At 39.5% G+C, this 18,824-nt stretch overlaps 1 protein-coding gene across 2 annotated transcripts in view; it reads left to right on the top strand.

The window, feature by feature from the left end:
• WDPCP (WD repeat containing planar cell polarity effector) overlaps nucleotides 1-18,824 on the top strand; it is a 236,106-nt gene that overhangs the window by 90,703 nt on the left and 126,579 nt on the right. For both annotated transcript variants that reach the window (XM_006083288.3, XM_023746417.1), the window contains 2 exons: nucleotides 339-530; nucleotides 13,892-14,501. In XM_006083288.3, the coding sequence (XP_006083350.1) occupies nucleotides 339-530; nucleotides 13,892-14,501 (802 nt within the window). The remainder of the gene's footprint in view (nucleotides 1-338; nucleotides 531-13,891; nucleotides 14,502-18,824) is intronic.

Raw genomic sequence — 18,824 nt, forward strand, 5'->3', positions numbered from 1 at the left:
TCATTTAATATAGCCGGTCTCAAATCCTCTGTGTAGGTCGATGCTGTCAAGCAACCATGACTGTACATTTTGGTATTGATTGGGATTGCTACAGCCAATTCTCCCTAACTCACATTTTTCCTTTCTCTTTCCTCTGCTAAAAATGGAAAGAATTTTGAACATATGTCTTTTTTAAATGTGTCAAAAGAATTTGGTAAATTCTGACACCTCCTTAAGCACATGTTTAACATGCATATTTACTTGCATTTATCTACATTTACAGATGCTTTAATTTTTATAATACTTTGGGGATTTTGCATTAAAAAATGCTTCTTGTATGCTTTTTTTTAAACCATTAGATTTCCTATTATGACATGCCTGGCCCAGTAAACAGGACAACAGAGCGTCGGCTAGCCATCAATAGTGCCCAGGATACAGTTGTTTGCTGGTGGCCACTGGTCAGTGATGATGCTTGGCCATGGGCCCCCATCTCTTCTGAGAAGGACAGGGCCAATTTGCTGCTCCTGGGTTATGCTCAAGGAAGACTGGAGGTAATTTAAATAAATACATACATTTTATTGAAGAGCAAATGAAATAAGATTATTAATTTTTCCTGTGAAGTAAATACAAATTCTTTTTAAACCTATAACTTTTCCAAATAGTCAAAAGGAATATGAAATGGGATTCTTAAAAGTATTCTATCTGAAAGTTACATAGACAATTTCAGGGCTGGCACAATGATTAGAATAGAACAATGATTAGAGCAAGGCTTCTGGGTTCAATTCCTAGCTCTGCCACTACCTAGTTCTCTGTCCTTGAGCAAGTTACTGAGGTCTATATGCTGTGGTTTTGTTAATTTAAAAATAGAGTTAAGGAAGATAAAGGAGTCAATACATGCATTTAGAGCAATACCTACATATAAACTGTTTATCGCTGATCACTATTATGGTTCTTGTTATCCTTATTAGTACTCTCATTCCTGTTTGCTCATGATTTTATGTCAGTCAAAGCTGTTACCAGTCACCTTCTTTGATCTTCAGTCAGTCAATGAACAGTCAAATGCCTATTTTGTGCACAACCCTGTGGTGCCAAACCAAGGCTGGGGCAGAATTTATAAGGAGGGCTCTAGGCAGTGGCCTCATTCTAGCATCTTGCCTCAGACGGGATCACCAAAGGGTTAATCTAAGAGGCGAGGACAATGTCCTACCCTATTCTTCACATTGGTTCTATTGTCATTAATTATTGTGAACCTCTGGGTATTTCCAGCTTGTACCAGTACTTTGAGTATGAAATTCTGTTTTACTTTTTTTATAACTTAAAAAAAAAGCTTCACCCATTTATTAAAAAGTTTTTGCTTGGGTAAAATAGTATGTTTCTGTATTTTCTCTAAGTCTGTTACCTTCTAGGCTTTAAGAAGTATTTCTCAGAATTAGTATTCTGAGATGTAATGAACAAGTCCAAATTTTCTCTATCACTACCTACCTCTTCTGGTTTTATAAACTTTCAGTCTGTCTTTTAAGGCTGAAAAGCCCTTTTTGATTAATTAATTAATTAATAATTAACCTTTTTCTGGGAACTTTTTCAATTCTGTTGCAATAACTAACACCATTTGTAATGTTTTAGGTGTGGATTTTTTGAGGCTAAGGAAATGCTTTACTATTTACTTCTGTTCATGCCACCATTTTATTGATCTTGGGTTTTGATGCTAATCGAGTAAAATACTTCATTAAAATGACAATGTAATAAAGCTAATTACAATTCTATTAACTGTTCTGTTTGATAATAAAGATAAAAATAATTAAATCAGCATTTAGTTATACATTACACAAATTACCTTTATTTGAAACTAGAGGCCCACTGCATGAATTCGTGCACCAGTGGGGTCCCTCAGCCTGGCCGTGGGATAGGGCCAAAACCGGTCTCCGACATCCCCCAAGGGGGCGCAGGCCAGGCCGAGGGACCCCACCGGTGCATGATCGGAGTCAGGGAGGGACACAGGAGGTTGGCCAGCCGGGGAGGGTTCGCAGGAGGGCTCCAGGGCATGTCCGGCCTGTCTCGCTCAGTCCCGATTGGCCAGACCCCAGCAGCAAGCTTGCCTACTGGTCGGAGCATCTTCCCCCTGGTGGTCAGTGCACGTCATAGCGAGTGGTTGAGCTGCCTTAGCATATCATTAATATATTGTGCTTTGATTGGTTGACCGGCCTACCGGACACTTAGCATATTAGGCTTTTATTATATAAGATGAGTGGATTATATGAAACTAGGATCATTCTAAAAGGGTGTACATATGGTTTAATAACTTCATCTGTTGATGTCATGTAGATCATGGACTTTGGAGTTGGACAGACTTGGATTTGTCTGTTGGTTGGACAGTATATTAATTGTGTGGCCTTTGTCAAGTTTAGTCCCTCTGAGCTTCTGCTTGCTGTTAGCTAATTCAGTGTTCTTTGGCCTTAGGTAGATCACCTATTTTCTCTGACTTTTCATTTTCTAATTTTTAAAGCGATGGATTTAAACCACATAGGTCACCTCCAGTTCCCTGACAGCTCTAAAACGTACTCATCTGGATGCTGCAGCATTCATTGATTTAGCCACTGACTGCTGCGAGGCCTTCAGTAGATACTGAAACTAAACTTAGCCTTAGCACTGAAAAGCCCACCCTGACTGGTCCTGACTTGCCTTTTCAGTGTTATACCTTATACAAACCTGTGTTCTAGCCAAATGGTTTACTCACTGCCTCATTATTTCCCCCCTCCTGCCCATACACATTACTGCTGTTTCTACCTGAAAGGCCCTTCCCTTTCTCTTTCTACCTCATTCAGAAACTACTGAGCATGACTGTAGAGTAAGCACTATATTTCATGCCATGAGATATGAATGCAAAACGATCCCTATCTGCAAGGATCTTAGTGTCTACCACTGAGAAGCAAATATGAAAACATTAAAATGCACTAAAGTGTTATATGGTGCTGTGGATAGAGTATGTGTAAGCTATAGTAGCAGCCAGCCAATGGGGCATGATTGATTCTATGGAGATAGTAAGGAGGGAATATTAAAGGGGCTTCACAATTTGCTCAAATATGAGATTGATACACAGTTTTACTTTCTTTTACTATTTCTAAGTTTCATATCAAGGTTGTATTAGCCCTATGGAGTGATTTGGCTAGCTTTTTTCTTTATTATTTTTTTCCTTCTCTCTGAAACAGTCAGAGGCATTATCTCATACTTGAATGTTTGGTAAAACACACCCATGAAGCTGCCTGGGTGTAGTGTCTTTCAAGGAAAGTAGATTTTTCATACAGGTTCTACTTTTCAAGGGTTGTTGGTTTTTTCAGGAATTCCATATTTTCCTTGTGTTGTCTTCCATAATTTGTATTTCTGGAAACTTATTCATTTTCTGTAAGTATTTGAATAGATTTTAATAAAGTTGTATTTCTGGAAACCCTATCCATTTTATGTAAGTATTTGAATAGATTTTACTAAATGTTATCTGATACTTGCACATGATTTTAAATTATTCACCACTGATTGCATAGTTAATGTCTCCTTTCTCAGTCCTAATATGTTCAGGTATGTAATTCATCTTTTTGGCAAGTTACTGTTGTGTTGGATTTGGCCCTTTCAGTCATTCTCTCAAAATAAAACTGGAAAAAATGGAAAAATTTATTTTCCAGAACCTCCTGTGAACTTCTGTATGCAAAAGGTGAATGTCTTTTGGAAGAAATGTTTAGGGAAATAATTGTTTCTTTTTTTGAGTGTAAAGACATAATCTATGATTTGTAACACTTTTTTTTTAGCATATCATGAATTAAAATCACAACCATGTAAAAGTAATGTTCAGGTGTATGTCTTTAAATTTTTTTCATTAGTGATCAATAAATTTCTTGAACTAATATTAGAATAAAGTATAATATATTCTTAAGCCCTAAAATTCAAACAAAACAAGTAATAACCTCATAGAGAAGAAATTTAATCTTTGCATCTATTACACTACAGAATTTTTAAAAAGGCATTTCCCACCTAGGTTCAATCAGAAAAGATAATTAGCTGCTTTTTTGGTGTGTGTGTGTGGGGGGGGGGGGTGCACTGGCAGGATCCTGGAGTAGCTATTCCTTGCCTTGGCAACACATTACCGTCACCTGCAGAGCTTTTACAAAGGGGCCCACCCAGACCAGTTACATCAGAATCTCCAAAGGGGAGGAGGCGTCAGTATTCTTTTACAGGTTCCCTAGGTGATTCACATGTGCATCCAAATTGAGAACCGCTGCTTTGCAGCACAGTAAGAAAAAAAGTTAAAGCCATCTTTTTTGCATAACAGACCATGGAAAGGATAAAGCCCACATACTGAACCAAATGAGAGTTTTAGCAGTAGATTCTAAGTAGAAAATTGGCTTACCAAGCAGCTAAAAAAAAAAAGAAAAGAAAACAAAGGAAACAGAACTAAGCTCTCTGTGACTGAATTATCTGTTTGTCAGAGCAGGAACATTTTTTATTTATTTTATGGATGTTAGAAAACTGCTTGTCTAATTTCACACTACAGAGCTTGAAACAACAGTACATATATCTTAATTAGAACTACAAAGCAGAGAGTTATGTATGTAGTCTAGGAAAACAACTTTCTTTTGAAAAATATACAATAAATAGTGTTCAGAAAAAGAAAAATTTTATCAGTAAATTAATTTTACAATAGTTTTTAATAGTGTATGTGTGGATTATCATGTGTAACATGGTAGTATTTTTATTTGAATTTCACATATTCTTTATACTTCTTTTTGGAAAGTTTCTGCCATTACCTTAGAACCGTGGTTGGCAAACTGCGGCTCGCGAGCCACATGCGGCTCTTTGGCCCCTTGAGTGTGGCTCTTCCTAAGCCTTAGGAGTACCCTAATTAAGTTAATAACAATGTACCTACCTATATAGTTTAAGTTTAAAAAATTTGGCTCTCAAAAGAAATTTCAATGGTTGTACTGTTGATATTTGGCTCTGTTGACTAATGAGTTTGCCGACCACTGCCTTAGAACTATTTAACATATTCACTGTTAAAAATGAGATGACAGCATAATTTATTCTTCCCTTCCCTTTATATTTGAGCAGGCATTTTAACATTTCAGCCATGTGGGTTTGGTAATGCTTTCTGAGTATGGTGTTAATATCAAGATAACTCAAAATGGGTCACCTGAATTTGTTTATTGGAAAGTAATAAAAAACACATAAGCAGAGCTATTAAACCTAAAAACCTGTTTTAAGGACTAGGGAAATATAATCTTCCAAAGATAACTTTTCCTCCATAAAAGTTAAAAATTGTTTTTGCAGTGATTTAGAGGAACTTCTGATGGGAAAGTAAAAATGTGACTTTTAATACAGTATGATTTGATAAAAGCAATTAGAAAGCATTATAAATGCATCCAACTGAAAAGCCAAAGTACTTAAGCATCTTTTCCAAAGAAATGTATGTACTGCATTAGCTTTCAACCGAATAACAAAGATTTTTTTTTATTTTAGGGATAATTTTTTATATTTCTTTATTATAAAACACATAAAGACAACCACACAAAATAAATGTATATTTTAATAAACTAATACAAAGGAAGCACTCCTGTATCCACACTTAGGTCAAGAAATAGAACTTTGTCAGGCACCCAGAAATCCCATGGCATACTCTGTTGTGATTTCAACTTATTCCCAGTTCCCAGAAGTAACTTCTATCATGATTTTTAATCACTTTCTGGTAAAACCTAATAGTTTTTATTACCTAAATATGCACCCCCCCCAAAATGTAGTTTAATATTATCTACTTAAAACAAATGTGTCACTTTAATGTATCTCTTAAATCTCTTTTAATCTACAAATTCTCCCTCCAATCCTTTCTTTCCCTTAAAATTTACCTGTCAAAACTGCAGTGTGCTACCTCTGGATTTTATTGCTTACATACTCATGGTGTGATTCAACATGTTTCTCTTAGTGTGTTTTTTAGTGATTGCTCTACTTTTAAAAAAAATGTTTTTATTGATTTTTAGAGAGAGAGAGAGAGAGGAAGGGAGAGGAATAGAGAAATAGAAACATTGATTCTAGAAAAACATCATTGATGGGCTGCCTCATGCACACCCCCTATTAGGAATTGAGCCAGCAACCTTGGCATGTGCCCTGACTGAGAATCAAACTGGTGATCTCTTGGGTCCTGGGTTGACGTTCAACCACTGAGCCATACCGGCCGGGCTCTTTCTCTGTCTTAAAAATTCTGCAAGTTAATGGTTTTGGCAATACTATGGGATGGTGTTTTCTTTTATCAGAAGGCACATAATGGCAGGCTCTCTCTTTTTATGTGATGTTGGTATCGGTGGATGCTCAATGCCTAGATCCCTCAGGTCATTAGGGTTGCACAATGGTGATATCCTAATTTTATTATTTTTTTTCAGTTACTAATTGTGATACTTTTATGAAAAGACAGTTCCACTAATCTCCTATTTGTTTTCCCATTGTTTGAATTCCTATAATCAGGATAAGTGTCTATTTTCTTTACTAGTTTTCAAAATAATGAATTGGTTCCCTATCATTCCCTGAAGGGAACCAATTAGGTATCTTTTTAAATACCATTATGAATTCATGGATTTAAACATAGTTGACTTAATAGTTTTTCATAAATTGTAATTGCTATCTTTTTAGAAGCTCAGATTGTTTTATCTTTGGCCAGTGGAAACCTCTTCAAAATAGCTCCTCTTTTTGTCATGACTTTAGTGGTCTTGGGTAGCTTCCCTGTTATCTGGTATGATAATGTTCCATGCTCATCTTGTACATTTCCTGCCCCAGACCTGAAAATAAACATTTCTTCAAAAAGCTCTAGTTTCTTTTTTAAAATTTTCGTTTTCAATTACAGTTTATACTCACTATTATTTTGTATTGGTTTCAGGTGTAGAGCATAGTGGTTAGACTTTATAAAGTGGCCCCTTCAATATTTTAAGTACCCACCTGGCACCATATACAATTATTATAATACTAGAGGCCCGGTGCACAAAAATTTGTGCACTCGGGGGGGTCCCTCAGCCTGGCCTGTGCCTTCTCTCGCAGTCTGGGACCCCTCGGAGGATGACCACCTGCTGGCTTAGGCCCGCTCCCCGGGGGATTGGGCCTAAGATGGCAATCAGACATCCCTCTGGCAGCCCGGCAGCCCTCAGGGGATGTCCACTTGCCAGCGGGGAGCAGGCCTAAGCTGCAGTCGGACATCCTTAGCGCTGCTGAGGAGGCAGGAGAGGCTCCCACCACCACCGCTGTGCTGGCAGCCGTCAGCTTGGCTTGTGGCTGAGCAGAGCTCCTCCATGTGGGAGCGCCCTGACCACCAGAGGGCAGCTCCTGCATTGAGGGTCTGCCCCCTGGTTGTCAGTGTGTGTCATAGTGACCAGTCATTCCCAGTCGTTCTGCTGTTAGGGTCAATTTGCATATTACCCTTTTATTATAGGACTAGAGGCCTGGTGCACGAAATTTGTGCACGTTGTGGGGGTAGGGAGGGTCCCTCACCCAGGCCTGCACCCTCTCCAATCCGGGACCCCTCGGACATCTCTCTCGCAATCTGGGACCACTGGCTCCTAACTGCTCACCTGCATGCCTGCCTGATCACCCCTAACTGTTCCCCTGCTGGCCTGATCGCCCCTAACCACCTCTGCCTCGGCCCCTGCCACTGTGGCTTTGTCCGGAAGGATGAAGGGAAGATGTCCAGTTGACCCAGTCTAATTAGCATATTACCCTTTTATTAGTATAGATAGAGGCCTGGTGCATGGGTGGGGGCCAGCTGGTTTGCCCTGAAGGGTGTCCTGGATCAGGGTGGGGGTCCCCGCTGGGGTGCCTGGCCAGCCTGGGTGAGGGGCTGAGGGCCGTTTTCAGACTGGCCATACCCCTTTCACGGTGGGGGTCCCACTGGAGTGCCTGGCCAGCCTGGGTGAGGGGCTGATAGCCGTTTTCAGGCTGGCCACAGCCCCTTCAGGGTGGGGGTCCCGCTGGGGTGCCTGGCCAGCCTGGGTGAGGGGCTGATGGCTGTTTGCAGGCTGGCCAAGCCCCCAGCGGGGACCCTCACCCCATGAGGGTGTGGCCATCCTGGGTGAGGGGCTGATGACTGTTTGCAAGCTGGCCACGGCCCCCAGCCACCCAAGCTCCCAGTGGAGGCTGGTTGGAAGCAGGTATCTAGTATTTATTTATCTTCTATAATTGAAACTTTGTTGCCTTGAGTGGAGCTCAGAGCTGACCAGGGCAGGTGGGAAGCTTGGCTTCCTCCATCGCCGGGGCAGCCAAGCCTCCTGCTTGCTCCAGCTCCGTGGCTGCCAGCCACCATCTTGGTTGGGTTAATTTGCATATAATCACTCTGATTGGCTGGTGGGCATGGCTTGGGCGTAGTGGAGGTGTGGTCAATTTGCATGTTTCTCTTTCATTAGATTAGATTATTGAATATATTCCCTATACTGTACTTTACATCCCCAAGACTATTTTGTGACTACCAATTTGTACTTCTTAATCCCTTCACCTTTTTTGCCCAGCCCTCCCAAACTCTGTCCCCTTGACAGCCATCAGTCTGTTCTTTGTATCTCTGAGTCTGTTGCTAATTTGTTTGTTCACTTGTTTCGCTCTTAGATTTCACATTTAAGTGAAATCATAAGGTATTTGTCTTTCTATGACTAACTTATTTCACTTAGCATAATATCCTCTAGGTCCATCCATGCTGTCACAGATGTTAAGATTTTTTCTTTTTTATGGCCGAGTAATACTCCATATATATAATATATCTCACAGCTTTTTTTATCCACTTGTCTATTGATGAGAATTTGAGTTGCTTCCATATCTGTGCTATTGCAAATAATGCTGCAATGAACACAGGGGTGTATAAATTCTTTCTAATTAGTATTTGGGGTTTCTCTGGATATATATCACTGGGTCATGAGGCTATTTTTAATTTTTTTTAGCAACCTCCATACTGTTTTCCATAGTGGCTGAAACCAGTCTACATAAGTCCAGCTGTTATCTATACTAATGACCAACTGGTTATAAATCAGAAGTTTCCAAGACCCCCTCCTTGGATTCCATTATTTGCTAAAGCAGCTCACAGAACTCAGAGAAACATTTTACTTATGAGCATCACCAGTTTACTATAAAAAGATATAACTCAAGAACAGTGAGATGGAAGAGATGCATAGGGCAAGGATTAGGGAAAGGGCCTAGAGCTTTCATGTCCTCTACGGGTCCTTTTGGATTTTTATGGAGGCTTCACATTACATAGGCATGATTGATTAGCTATTGATCCACTCTCCAGTTCCTCTCCCTCCCTGGATACCAGGGCATAGGAATTAAAGTTCCAACCCTCTAATCACAAGGTTGGCTCCATTGCATCCAGCCCCATCCTTAGATGCTTTCTAAAAGTTAACATAATAAAATACATCTTTATCACTCTCAACACAGGAAAATCCCAGGGTTTTGAGAGTTGTGAGTCAAGAACTGTGGACAAAGATTGAAGATATATGAAAAATATATTTTGGTCATCTGAATGACCAAATAAATACATATGTATTTCTTATACATCACAATATTACATTCCCCCTTTAATGTATTTCTTCTGGTAACATTACAGAGCCTAGTGGAGAGAGTCACAAACATCTGGGATTGAGCAAACCTGGGTCCTTCCCCATGGACCTTGAGCCTAAATTATTCTTGCCAATGTTATCGGAGAAATCGGGGTGTCCTCTTCATCACTGGGTGCTGGAGGTGGGGTCCTTACGCTGTCTTGAGAAAAATAACATTCTGAGACTCTCATGGGAGGATGAGTGACTTTTATTTGCATGGAATTACAACCCTGGGTTTCCCAAGTCCCATTCCAGTCATAGAACAAGTGTAGCTGGGGTTTCAGTAAAGCTAGAAGCAAAGTCAGAGTCCAGAGTTTCCGTTCCAAGTTGCAGCCTGGTAGTTCAGCATCAAGCTAGTTGCAGTCCATTAGTCCATCGTATGTGGGGGTCCACTTTGCCGTGGGCACCCCGAGCAATAGAGTCCTAAAAGCATAAGAGGAACCAAAAGAAACCAAGAGCACGAGTTCCTTTGTTCAGGAGATTAAATCTCCCAAATTGCTCTCCCTTGCAGTGGCCATGCCCATTCGGGCCAATGATCTGTTCCCAGGTGTGACTGACAAGCAAGTACCTTCCCAGCATCACCCCAACTTTACTGGGCATGTAACTATTCTCCAATCGGCCAGGCCCCCCACCCCCAAATTTTTGGGGAATAGACCCCTGGTTCCCTGGGGAATATAAAGCTTAGCTTCGGGTAAAGCTGCCTAAATGACATGCCTATAATTTTTGGCCTTCCCTTTGTTCCTTTCTTGTTATTAATAACTAGGTTAATTATAATGGTATCTCCAAGACTGCCATCTAGCTGGGCTCCTCCTCTTAGTCTGTCTGTATACATACTGGCCATACTCAAAGTCACCTGGCTTCTCAGTTTTCTGCCCTGAGGCTTCCTTTACAAAACTTTAAGCCTCTGGAAGTATATTTTAACCAGCATTATAGTTTCCCTTTTTTTAAATTCATAGTTTTAAAAAGTTTATTATACACCTACTACCAGCATAGCTTTGGGCTAGCTGCTACACGGACACACAAAAAAGTGTAAAATAGATTTAAGCTTACGGTGAAAATGAGGACATATGACCAAACATTAGAAGTAAATTAAAAGCCGAATGTCACCAGAGAGTCATTGGCCAAGCTGGAGTGGGGAAGGGAATATGGAGGTGAGATCCAAGGAAGGAAGGATGCTGCCTAGTTGGAAGGAATCCAGAAACTGGGATAGCCTCTGGTTTTTGTTCTAAAAGGGTGAGTGTATTTGGAAGGAAAAACTGAGGCACTGGGTGAAGAGTGTGAATTTCAGGCAAAGGACACAAGTAAAGTTGTTAATAGATAGACGGAAGCATAGTAAAAATTTTAAGAGCTATTTGAACAAAAATCTATTCTCATCAGACATTGCCTGACTCAAAGTGGCTAGAAGCACTCCACAGACAGGAGCCAGGGGAAAGATTTATATAGAGAATAATGGAGAAGCAAAGAAAGGAAATTACTTGACTGGCTATAGCCTAAAGCCTGATTGGTTGTCCTTCGAGGTTTGGTTTTTAACTTTGAGGCATTTACAAGCTTAGATTTTGGTTTGCTTATTATGTAGGCCAGCATGGCATTGGAGCCACATCAGTCTTAGGGCCTCCTTGTTTAATTAATTTCACAAGTTACAGCGCTGGGAAAATGCAGGGCATGTTTTAGTTTGAACTCAGAGTAGAGTAAGGAGGGGAAGCTGTGGGAGTTAATACTAGAATTTGCAAGTCAGATCCTGCCCCTCCTCTGCTTATGACTTCTCATCTCATTTAGAGAAAAAGCCACAGTCCCTACAAAGCAGCCTACAAGCTCCTACAGCATCTGTTTCCCTCCCCCAGTTTCACCACTTTCTTCCTTGCTCCTCCTTCTCCAGCAGGTCAGTCTTCTGCAGTTCCTTTATCAGGCCAAGAGCCCCACCTCAAGGTGTTTGTTTCCTTTCTGCCCAGGGCTCTCTCCTCCCAAATGGCTGTATGGCTTCCCTTTTGCTTCTTCCACATCACCTTTATCAGAAAGGCCTGTCCTGACTTCTCTATGTAAACTCCCCTCCCCACTCCTGCTGCTCCTCATTCTGCTTACTTTGCTTTACTCTTCTTCTTAGTACTTAGGAAGTGGGTGTATAGGTTTACTAACATCCTATGGATATTTGCTTGTGAATCGTTGCCTGTTTTCAGCCATTGGAGTGTATATTCTCTGAGGTGAGGACTTACTGCTGCATCCCCAGGACCAGTGCCTGACACATATGTCACACCCAAATATTTATTAGAAAAAAACACACAAAACAACACAAAAAACCAACAAGGACAGAGTGTGAGGAAGGGAAGGAGTTTAGATATAGGTCCTACAGGCTTTTGCATTCTAGGAAGAGGAATAAAATTTTAATTCTTTAGTGGGTGGGTAGCCAAGGCAAAGTTTGAATGGGGGAGTAAGAGCAAAAAGAAAACATTTAGTTTAGGAAGATTCATTTGGTGATGATGTTTAGGATGGATTTTTAAAGGAAAAATTCACATGATAGAAAGAAAAAAAGGAAAGAGAGGGAGAGAGGGAGCAAGAAAGGAAGGGATGGAGGGAGGGAGGTAAAAGAAAGCCTGGACAGTGTGGGTCAGTGGTTGAGCATCGACTTATGAACCAGAAGGACGCCTTTCATTCCTGGTCAGGGCACATGCCTGGGTTGCAGGCTCAACCCCCAGTAGGTGCTGTGCAGGAGGCAACCAATTGATGGTTTTCTCTCATCATTGGTTTTTCTATCTACCTCTCCCTCGGCCTTCCTCTCTGAAATCAATAACAAAAAAAATTTTTTAAAAGAAAATTAACATCAACTCCCCCCCCCCCCTTTGCTTCCAAAAGCCAGCACTATGTATACTCTTTAAAACAGACAAACCAGACCTAACCGGTTTTGCTCAGTGGATGAGCATGGGCCTGCGGACTGATGGGTCCCACGTTCGATTCCGGTTAAGGGCATTTCCTTGGTTGTGGGCACATCCTTAGGTAGGGGGTGTGCAGGAGACAGCTGATCGATGTTTCTAACTCTCTGTCCCTCTCTCTTTCTCTCTGTAAAAAAAATCAATAAAATATATTAAAAAACAGCAGACAAACCAAGAAATCTTTTCATTTTGAAATCATTATTCTCGAGAAATGGCTAAAATAATTGCTTAAATTGCTAAAAGCAAATTCCCTTCTTATACTTTCCCCCCAATGATAGTATTGGGGTAAATACTATATACATTACCACAGTACACTGTCAAATCCAGGAAAATGACCTTGGTACAATACTATTAACTCAGATACAGGTCTTAGTTGGATTTCACCAGATTTTACATGCACTTTTGTGTATGTGTGTGCATGGGTGTGTGTTTATAGTTTTATGAAATGTTATTATGTGTACAGGTGTGCTTTTCTAATAGTTCTGCATCTGATTTTGAAGATTTTGATAGTCTTAGTATATATTTAAACCCACTTTAATGCTACTCTTCAGGTTCTTGTTCTCCCACATTTCCATATGATTAAACTGAATGGCCTGTTGTTTTTTGCTTTTATTCCTCTGCCTAGGTATTTCTTGTAGCCTTTCTGTTCTATACCAAAGATACTTTTAAAATTTTACTTAACAAGTATTGACAATTCATATTACTTACTAGGTCTTAATTTTTTTTATTTTAAAACTAATACATTACATTATTATTTTTCCTGTTGGTCATTTGTCTATTTAACCATTCGTATCTTTTCTGATAGTAAACTATTTCTACAAGACTCTTAATAGGGTTCTACAGTTTTTTTCCCTTTGCCTACTCTGTACTACTAGTTAGAAATATATGTCTAGTAAATAATTTACCAGTAATTTCAGAATTGGGAAGGATAGTGGGTGGGAAAGAGATGCACTTAATTCTTTCAAGTTGTAGTGTCAACAATAAAAATAGAACATTAAAGAAAAGGAGAAAAAATGAAACTAAAAACAAAACACCCCAAAATCAAACTTTTAGCGGTTTTAGATATTCTGCTAACCGTATTATTTTACTAAAAGCCCACCTTACTTGTTTTTCTATACTGTGGGACATATTTGTCTTTTAGTTAATTAGATTTTCTAAAACAACATGGTCAAGTTAAATCTTACAGTTTAATTTCTGCAGCTGTGCTCTGTATGTGCCATATATATGTTTACATATGTGTTCTATGTGATTACACATACTTATATATTTCTAATGTTTAAGGTGATAATTGATGATCTTCAGTAGGGTGCTAGATTAATATAAGGCCTATGTGTGGTAGCTAGAGAAAACCCAAGTTCTGTGTGAACATACTTGATACATCTCTTACAGATTCTGAGTTCTGTCCGCACGGAATGGGATCCACTGGATGTTCGTTTTAGCACCAAACAGACTTACCAGGTGTTGACAGTGGAGCGCTCCATCAGTGCAGACAAAGAGCCCATGGCTGACAGCTGCATCTATGAGTGTGTTCGGAACAAAATCCAGTGTGTGTCGGTCACCAGAATACCACTAAGATGCAAGGCCATTAGCTGCTGCAGGAATGTTACTGAAGACAAACTGATTCTGGGCTGTGAAGATTCCTCCGTAATTCTTTATGAAACTCACCGTAGAGTGACTCTCTTAGCCCAGGCTGAACTTTTGCCTTCATTAATAAGCTGCCACCCAAGTGGCACCATTCTGCTAGTTGGCAGCATCCAAGGAGAGCTGCAAATTTTTGATATGGCTCTCTCCCCTATTAACATCCAGCTCTTGGCTGAAGACCGCTCACCCAGGGAGACTCTGCAGTTCAATACATTTTTCAGTGTTCCCAGCAGTCTTGTGGAAATGCAGTGGGTAGCTCCACAGGCTGCTTCTCAGAAGCCCGAAAGTGGGGACATCTGTGATCTGCTCTTCCTCAGGTTCAACAGAGGCCCTTTGGGTGTTCTTTTGTTTAAACTTGGTAAGTAAAGGAAGTTGGTGAGTAAGTAAATTAAAGTGTTTATGATGGTGAGATTATAATTAAGACAACAAAACTATTCTTGGAATGTATTTTCTACTTGTCATCCCATAAATATGCTTGCCTTTCATACATTTCATAGAGTTTCCTTAACGCTTTGTGGATGAGTTTCTAAATGTCAGGAAACATTCTTTAATATCATTAGATAATGATATTGAAGAATTTGGAAATTACACTAAGTATTCAGTGTGATGAATAAAAAGCCTGAAATTTCACATTTGACACTTTCCAAAATAAACTGTCTACCAAAAAAATCTTTAAGAAATAGGTATGTAGCTGAAACCGGTTTGGCTCAGTGGATAGAGCGTCGGCCTGCGGACTGAAGGGTCCCAGGTTCGATTCCGGTCAAGGGCATGTACGTTGGTTGCGGGCACACCCTCAGTAGGAGATGTGCAGGAGGCAGCTGGTCGATGTTTCTCTCTCATCGTTGTTTCTAGCTCTCTATCCCTCTTCCTCTCTGTAAAAAATCAATAAAATATTTAAAAAAAAAGAAAAAGAAATAGGTATATGATTATTTTGTTTAGCACTTTAAAATTTTTAATGATTGATTTTGGAGAGGAAGAGGGAGAGACATTAACATCGATTTGGGGTTCCACTTATTGATGCATTCATTGATTGTTTCTTATATGTGCCCTGACCTGGGACTGAACCTGCAACCTTGGTGTATCATGACAATGTTCTAACTGAGCTACCCAGCGAATATTTTAAAAGCACTTAATATGTCCATTAAAAAATTCTTTGTAGGACTGTAATACTTTATTTTTAAAAATCATTTTAGGTTATAGGTATCCATTGCTTACCAGATTGGAATTGTGTAAAATAAGTGTTTTGAAAAAAAGGAAAGCAAATGTTTAACTAGCTTTTGGTAAAGATATTTGCATAACTTTTTTGTTACCCTTTTAGCTAAAAAATTCAAAAGGATTTTATCAGTATTATGAAATTTCTGTATTCATACAGTCCATTTCAATCAGGAAACGTTAAAACAAAATTTTATTATCCTCCTATATAATAAAAGGGTAATATGCAAACCAACTGAATGGCGGAATGACTGGTCGCTATGACATGCACTGACCACCAGGGGACAGATGCTCAACGCAGGAGCTGCCCCCTGGTGGTCAGTGCACTCTCACAGGGGGAGCACCGCTCAGCCAGAAGCCTGGCTGACGGCTGGTGAGCACAGCGGCCCGCCTCTGTGGCAGCGCTAAGGATGTCAGTGGGACATCCATCCCCCCAGGGCTCCCTGACTGCAAAAGGGCGCAGACTGGGCTGAAGGGCCCCCCCCTCTCGCCCCCACAGTGCATGAATGTTGTGCACCGGGCCTCTAGTTGCTATATATTTGCCTTTTGTGGTTTTCCATTTCTAGCTCTCTCCTGGAATATCTAATATTCTTTAGGTAGTTTTGTATAATTTAAAATTCTTAAAAGACCTTTGCTTAGGTTTGAAAAAATAGACTTTAATTAATGCACATTATTGCTACTTGAAAACTTAAAAAAGTAAATACATTTTAAACGCCTGACAGGATTTGGCTCTGTGGTATAAAACTAAGTTTTTAAAGACATCATAATAATGTTTCTTAAGTAGCTCTCAGTTTACTTTGTTTTTGTATGGATCTATTTGCCTCTGAAGTTGAGCACATGAAATAAGTCTAGTGAAAATGACTTGATTAACCTGAAAGATATGGATATAATGTGAGGCCTATGTTTTTCTTCTCTCACATAATAAAAATGCAACTGGATCTATTCATAATGTTAATATTGTCCAAGAAAAAATGTTTGGAATTTCACTTATTATGAGATAATCCAGTTCGACTTTGCCCCACTGCATTTTTAACAGTTGTATGTCTCCATATACAACACTCATTAAAGTAGATGTTAGATGTTTTGCATGTCTGTTAAAACACACACACACACACACACACACACACACACACACTATAAATTACCCAGTTACCTGTCAAACAGAAGGCTGTCTGCCCACATATACCTAGCTCTTCTTCAGCCCTCCCTTGTGGGCCTACTAACAACAGCTTTGCAAAAAGCACAGCTTTCTCTTCCTATCTCTAGCACATTTGCCTTCTTACTAAAGTAAACAGGCTCTCAGTGTAGGGATTTAGAGGGCTCCCTGCTAATTGCCAGCTTGTAAACTTAATTGGACTGTCTCCCTGGGCACTGTTCCTAAATCAATTAGGCAATGAGTTGGCTGTCACCTCTTTTTCCCAAGAAGGTCTCTTGGAAGAGAGTTATCCAATAGAAGTCAAGCATTCGAATGAAAAGGTGATAACTTCTGCAACTGACATTTATCATTTATATTTTATTTTCAATATGACTGTTACATTTTATAGAATGGGGAAAATTTACAGTCTTTAAAGGATCTAATATGGAGCTTCCCAGGATTTAAAAAATGTGTTATAAGATTAATGTTTTATTACAGATTACTTTTTTCCCTAGGAAGAGTAGATTCCTTGAAACAGTAGATTCCAACTAGCAGATTTTTTAAAAGAAAACTCTGTTTAAATGACAGATTTTTCTTAGGCTCTGCTACTAAATACATCCAAAAATTTTAATATACTTCTTGAATTAACACAGTGCTGATTCTGGGCATCCATGTGGAATTTTCATGTATAATTCAAGTTACTGCATATATAAACAGGTATTTACATGTGCAGTTTCCCTACTGGGGAGCATTTATGAGTTTTTTTCATGTGCTTGTTATGCAAGCCTTTGGAAAATTTGACATGAAAGGTGTAGCTTACAATTTAAGAAGCTGAGAGAGATCATAGTTTAAAATAGAATGCTGTCACTTGTAAACGTGGCCCTGCCTGGTGCCAGCATCCTAAGACTTTTGGAGTTTGACACTTAGAATAGGTAAGTTAGTGTTGAAGGAAAACTGTTTCAAGGCTAACATTTCCATTCTAAATCCTTATAATCATCAATCAGATCATTGGGGATTTACTAGTAAAGGCCATCATGACTGTTATTAGAAGAATTCAAAGAACATGTCTTTTTCAAGAGGGAGCTAGAAGAGTCATCTTCCACAGAGAAGCCAAGAAGTGTACTATTTTATACAAGGCAATATATAATTAGAATTTCTTTACCTGACAGTCAGTCACTATCCCGTATTTCCACATATATAGACTAGGATTAATTTTTTTAAAAGGGGTCCCTAATTATACTACTGAGATATCTTAAAGCTTTTCATTCTTATCAGTGCCTTTTCCAATCTTCACTGCTCTCTTTAAACTCAGAGAATTTCACATTTTAATTGGCTCTTCATCAAGCTTATCTGCTCCTCGCCACCCACCCACCCAACTAACCAATCACTTATGTACATTTACATAAATCTTACCTTCTCAATTCAATGAAACAGGAGTCCTTCCTCTCCTAGACTAGTTCCACCACTACTTCCACTCTGGATCCCACAACTTTCCCTTTGACATCTATACTTTGTGACCCTCCCCAGGTCCCCACAAATCTGGCTACATCAGCAGATACAGGCCAAATCATACCATGAAACAAACACATCGCTTTCTTAAAATTGTTTCTCCTCTGTTAATCAAATAAAGGTTCACCTTCCTCTCATTGTCAACTCATTGAAATATTAGTGAACACTGACTTTCTCTGCTTTTTCACTTCCTATTCACTATTCACAGCACCAAATTCTGGCTCTGTCCTTCATATTCTCCTAGAACTGTGCTTGGAAAGGTCACCAGTGACTTCCTCATTGATACATATATTTATTTTATTTACTTGATTTCTCAGCATTTGATGGTTGATGACTACTTCCACCGTCATTAAACTCTTATCAAACGTGGCTTCTATGATCACAGAGGCAATTTTTCATCATTTTTTATGGCCTTCATTTACTTATGAAATGTTGAGGCTCTCTAAGGTTCCATTTTTTCACTCTTCTCCCATTTTATACAGATTAAGAGTTTATTTTTAATATCCATCTCTGAGTTCAGCCCAGACCACATCTGACTCCACATTCACATATTCACCTGTCTTTATGGATACCTCCCCTTGAATGCACACAAGTGCTCCAGACTCATTGTGTACAGATACAAAGTCATCATCTTTCTCCCCAAACTTCTCCTGTATTCTCCATGTTGGTGGATGGTACAGTTATTCAGATAGAGTCTCAAGTCAGAAGTCATTCTGGAATCCTTCTCACCCTTAATAGCATATCAAATTAGTGACCAGATGTCATCAATTCTGCTTCTAAATGTTTGTCGAAGACACCTCAATCTATTCAGCCTGGCTGTCATTA

Source organism: Myotis lucifugus, unplaced genomic scaffold, assembly GCF_000147115.1.
Source record: "Myotis lucifugus unplaced genomic scaffold, Myoluc2.0 scaffold_6, whole genome shotgun sequence".
Lineage (NCBI taxonomy): Eukaryota > Metazoa > Chordata > Mammalia > Chiroptera > Vespertilionidae > Myotis > Myotis lucifugus.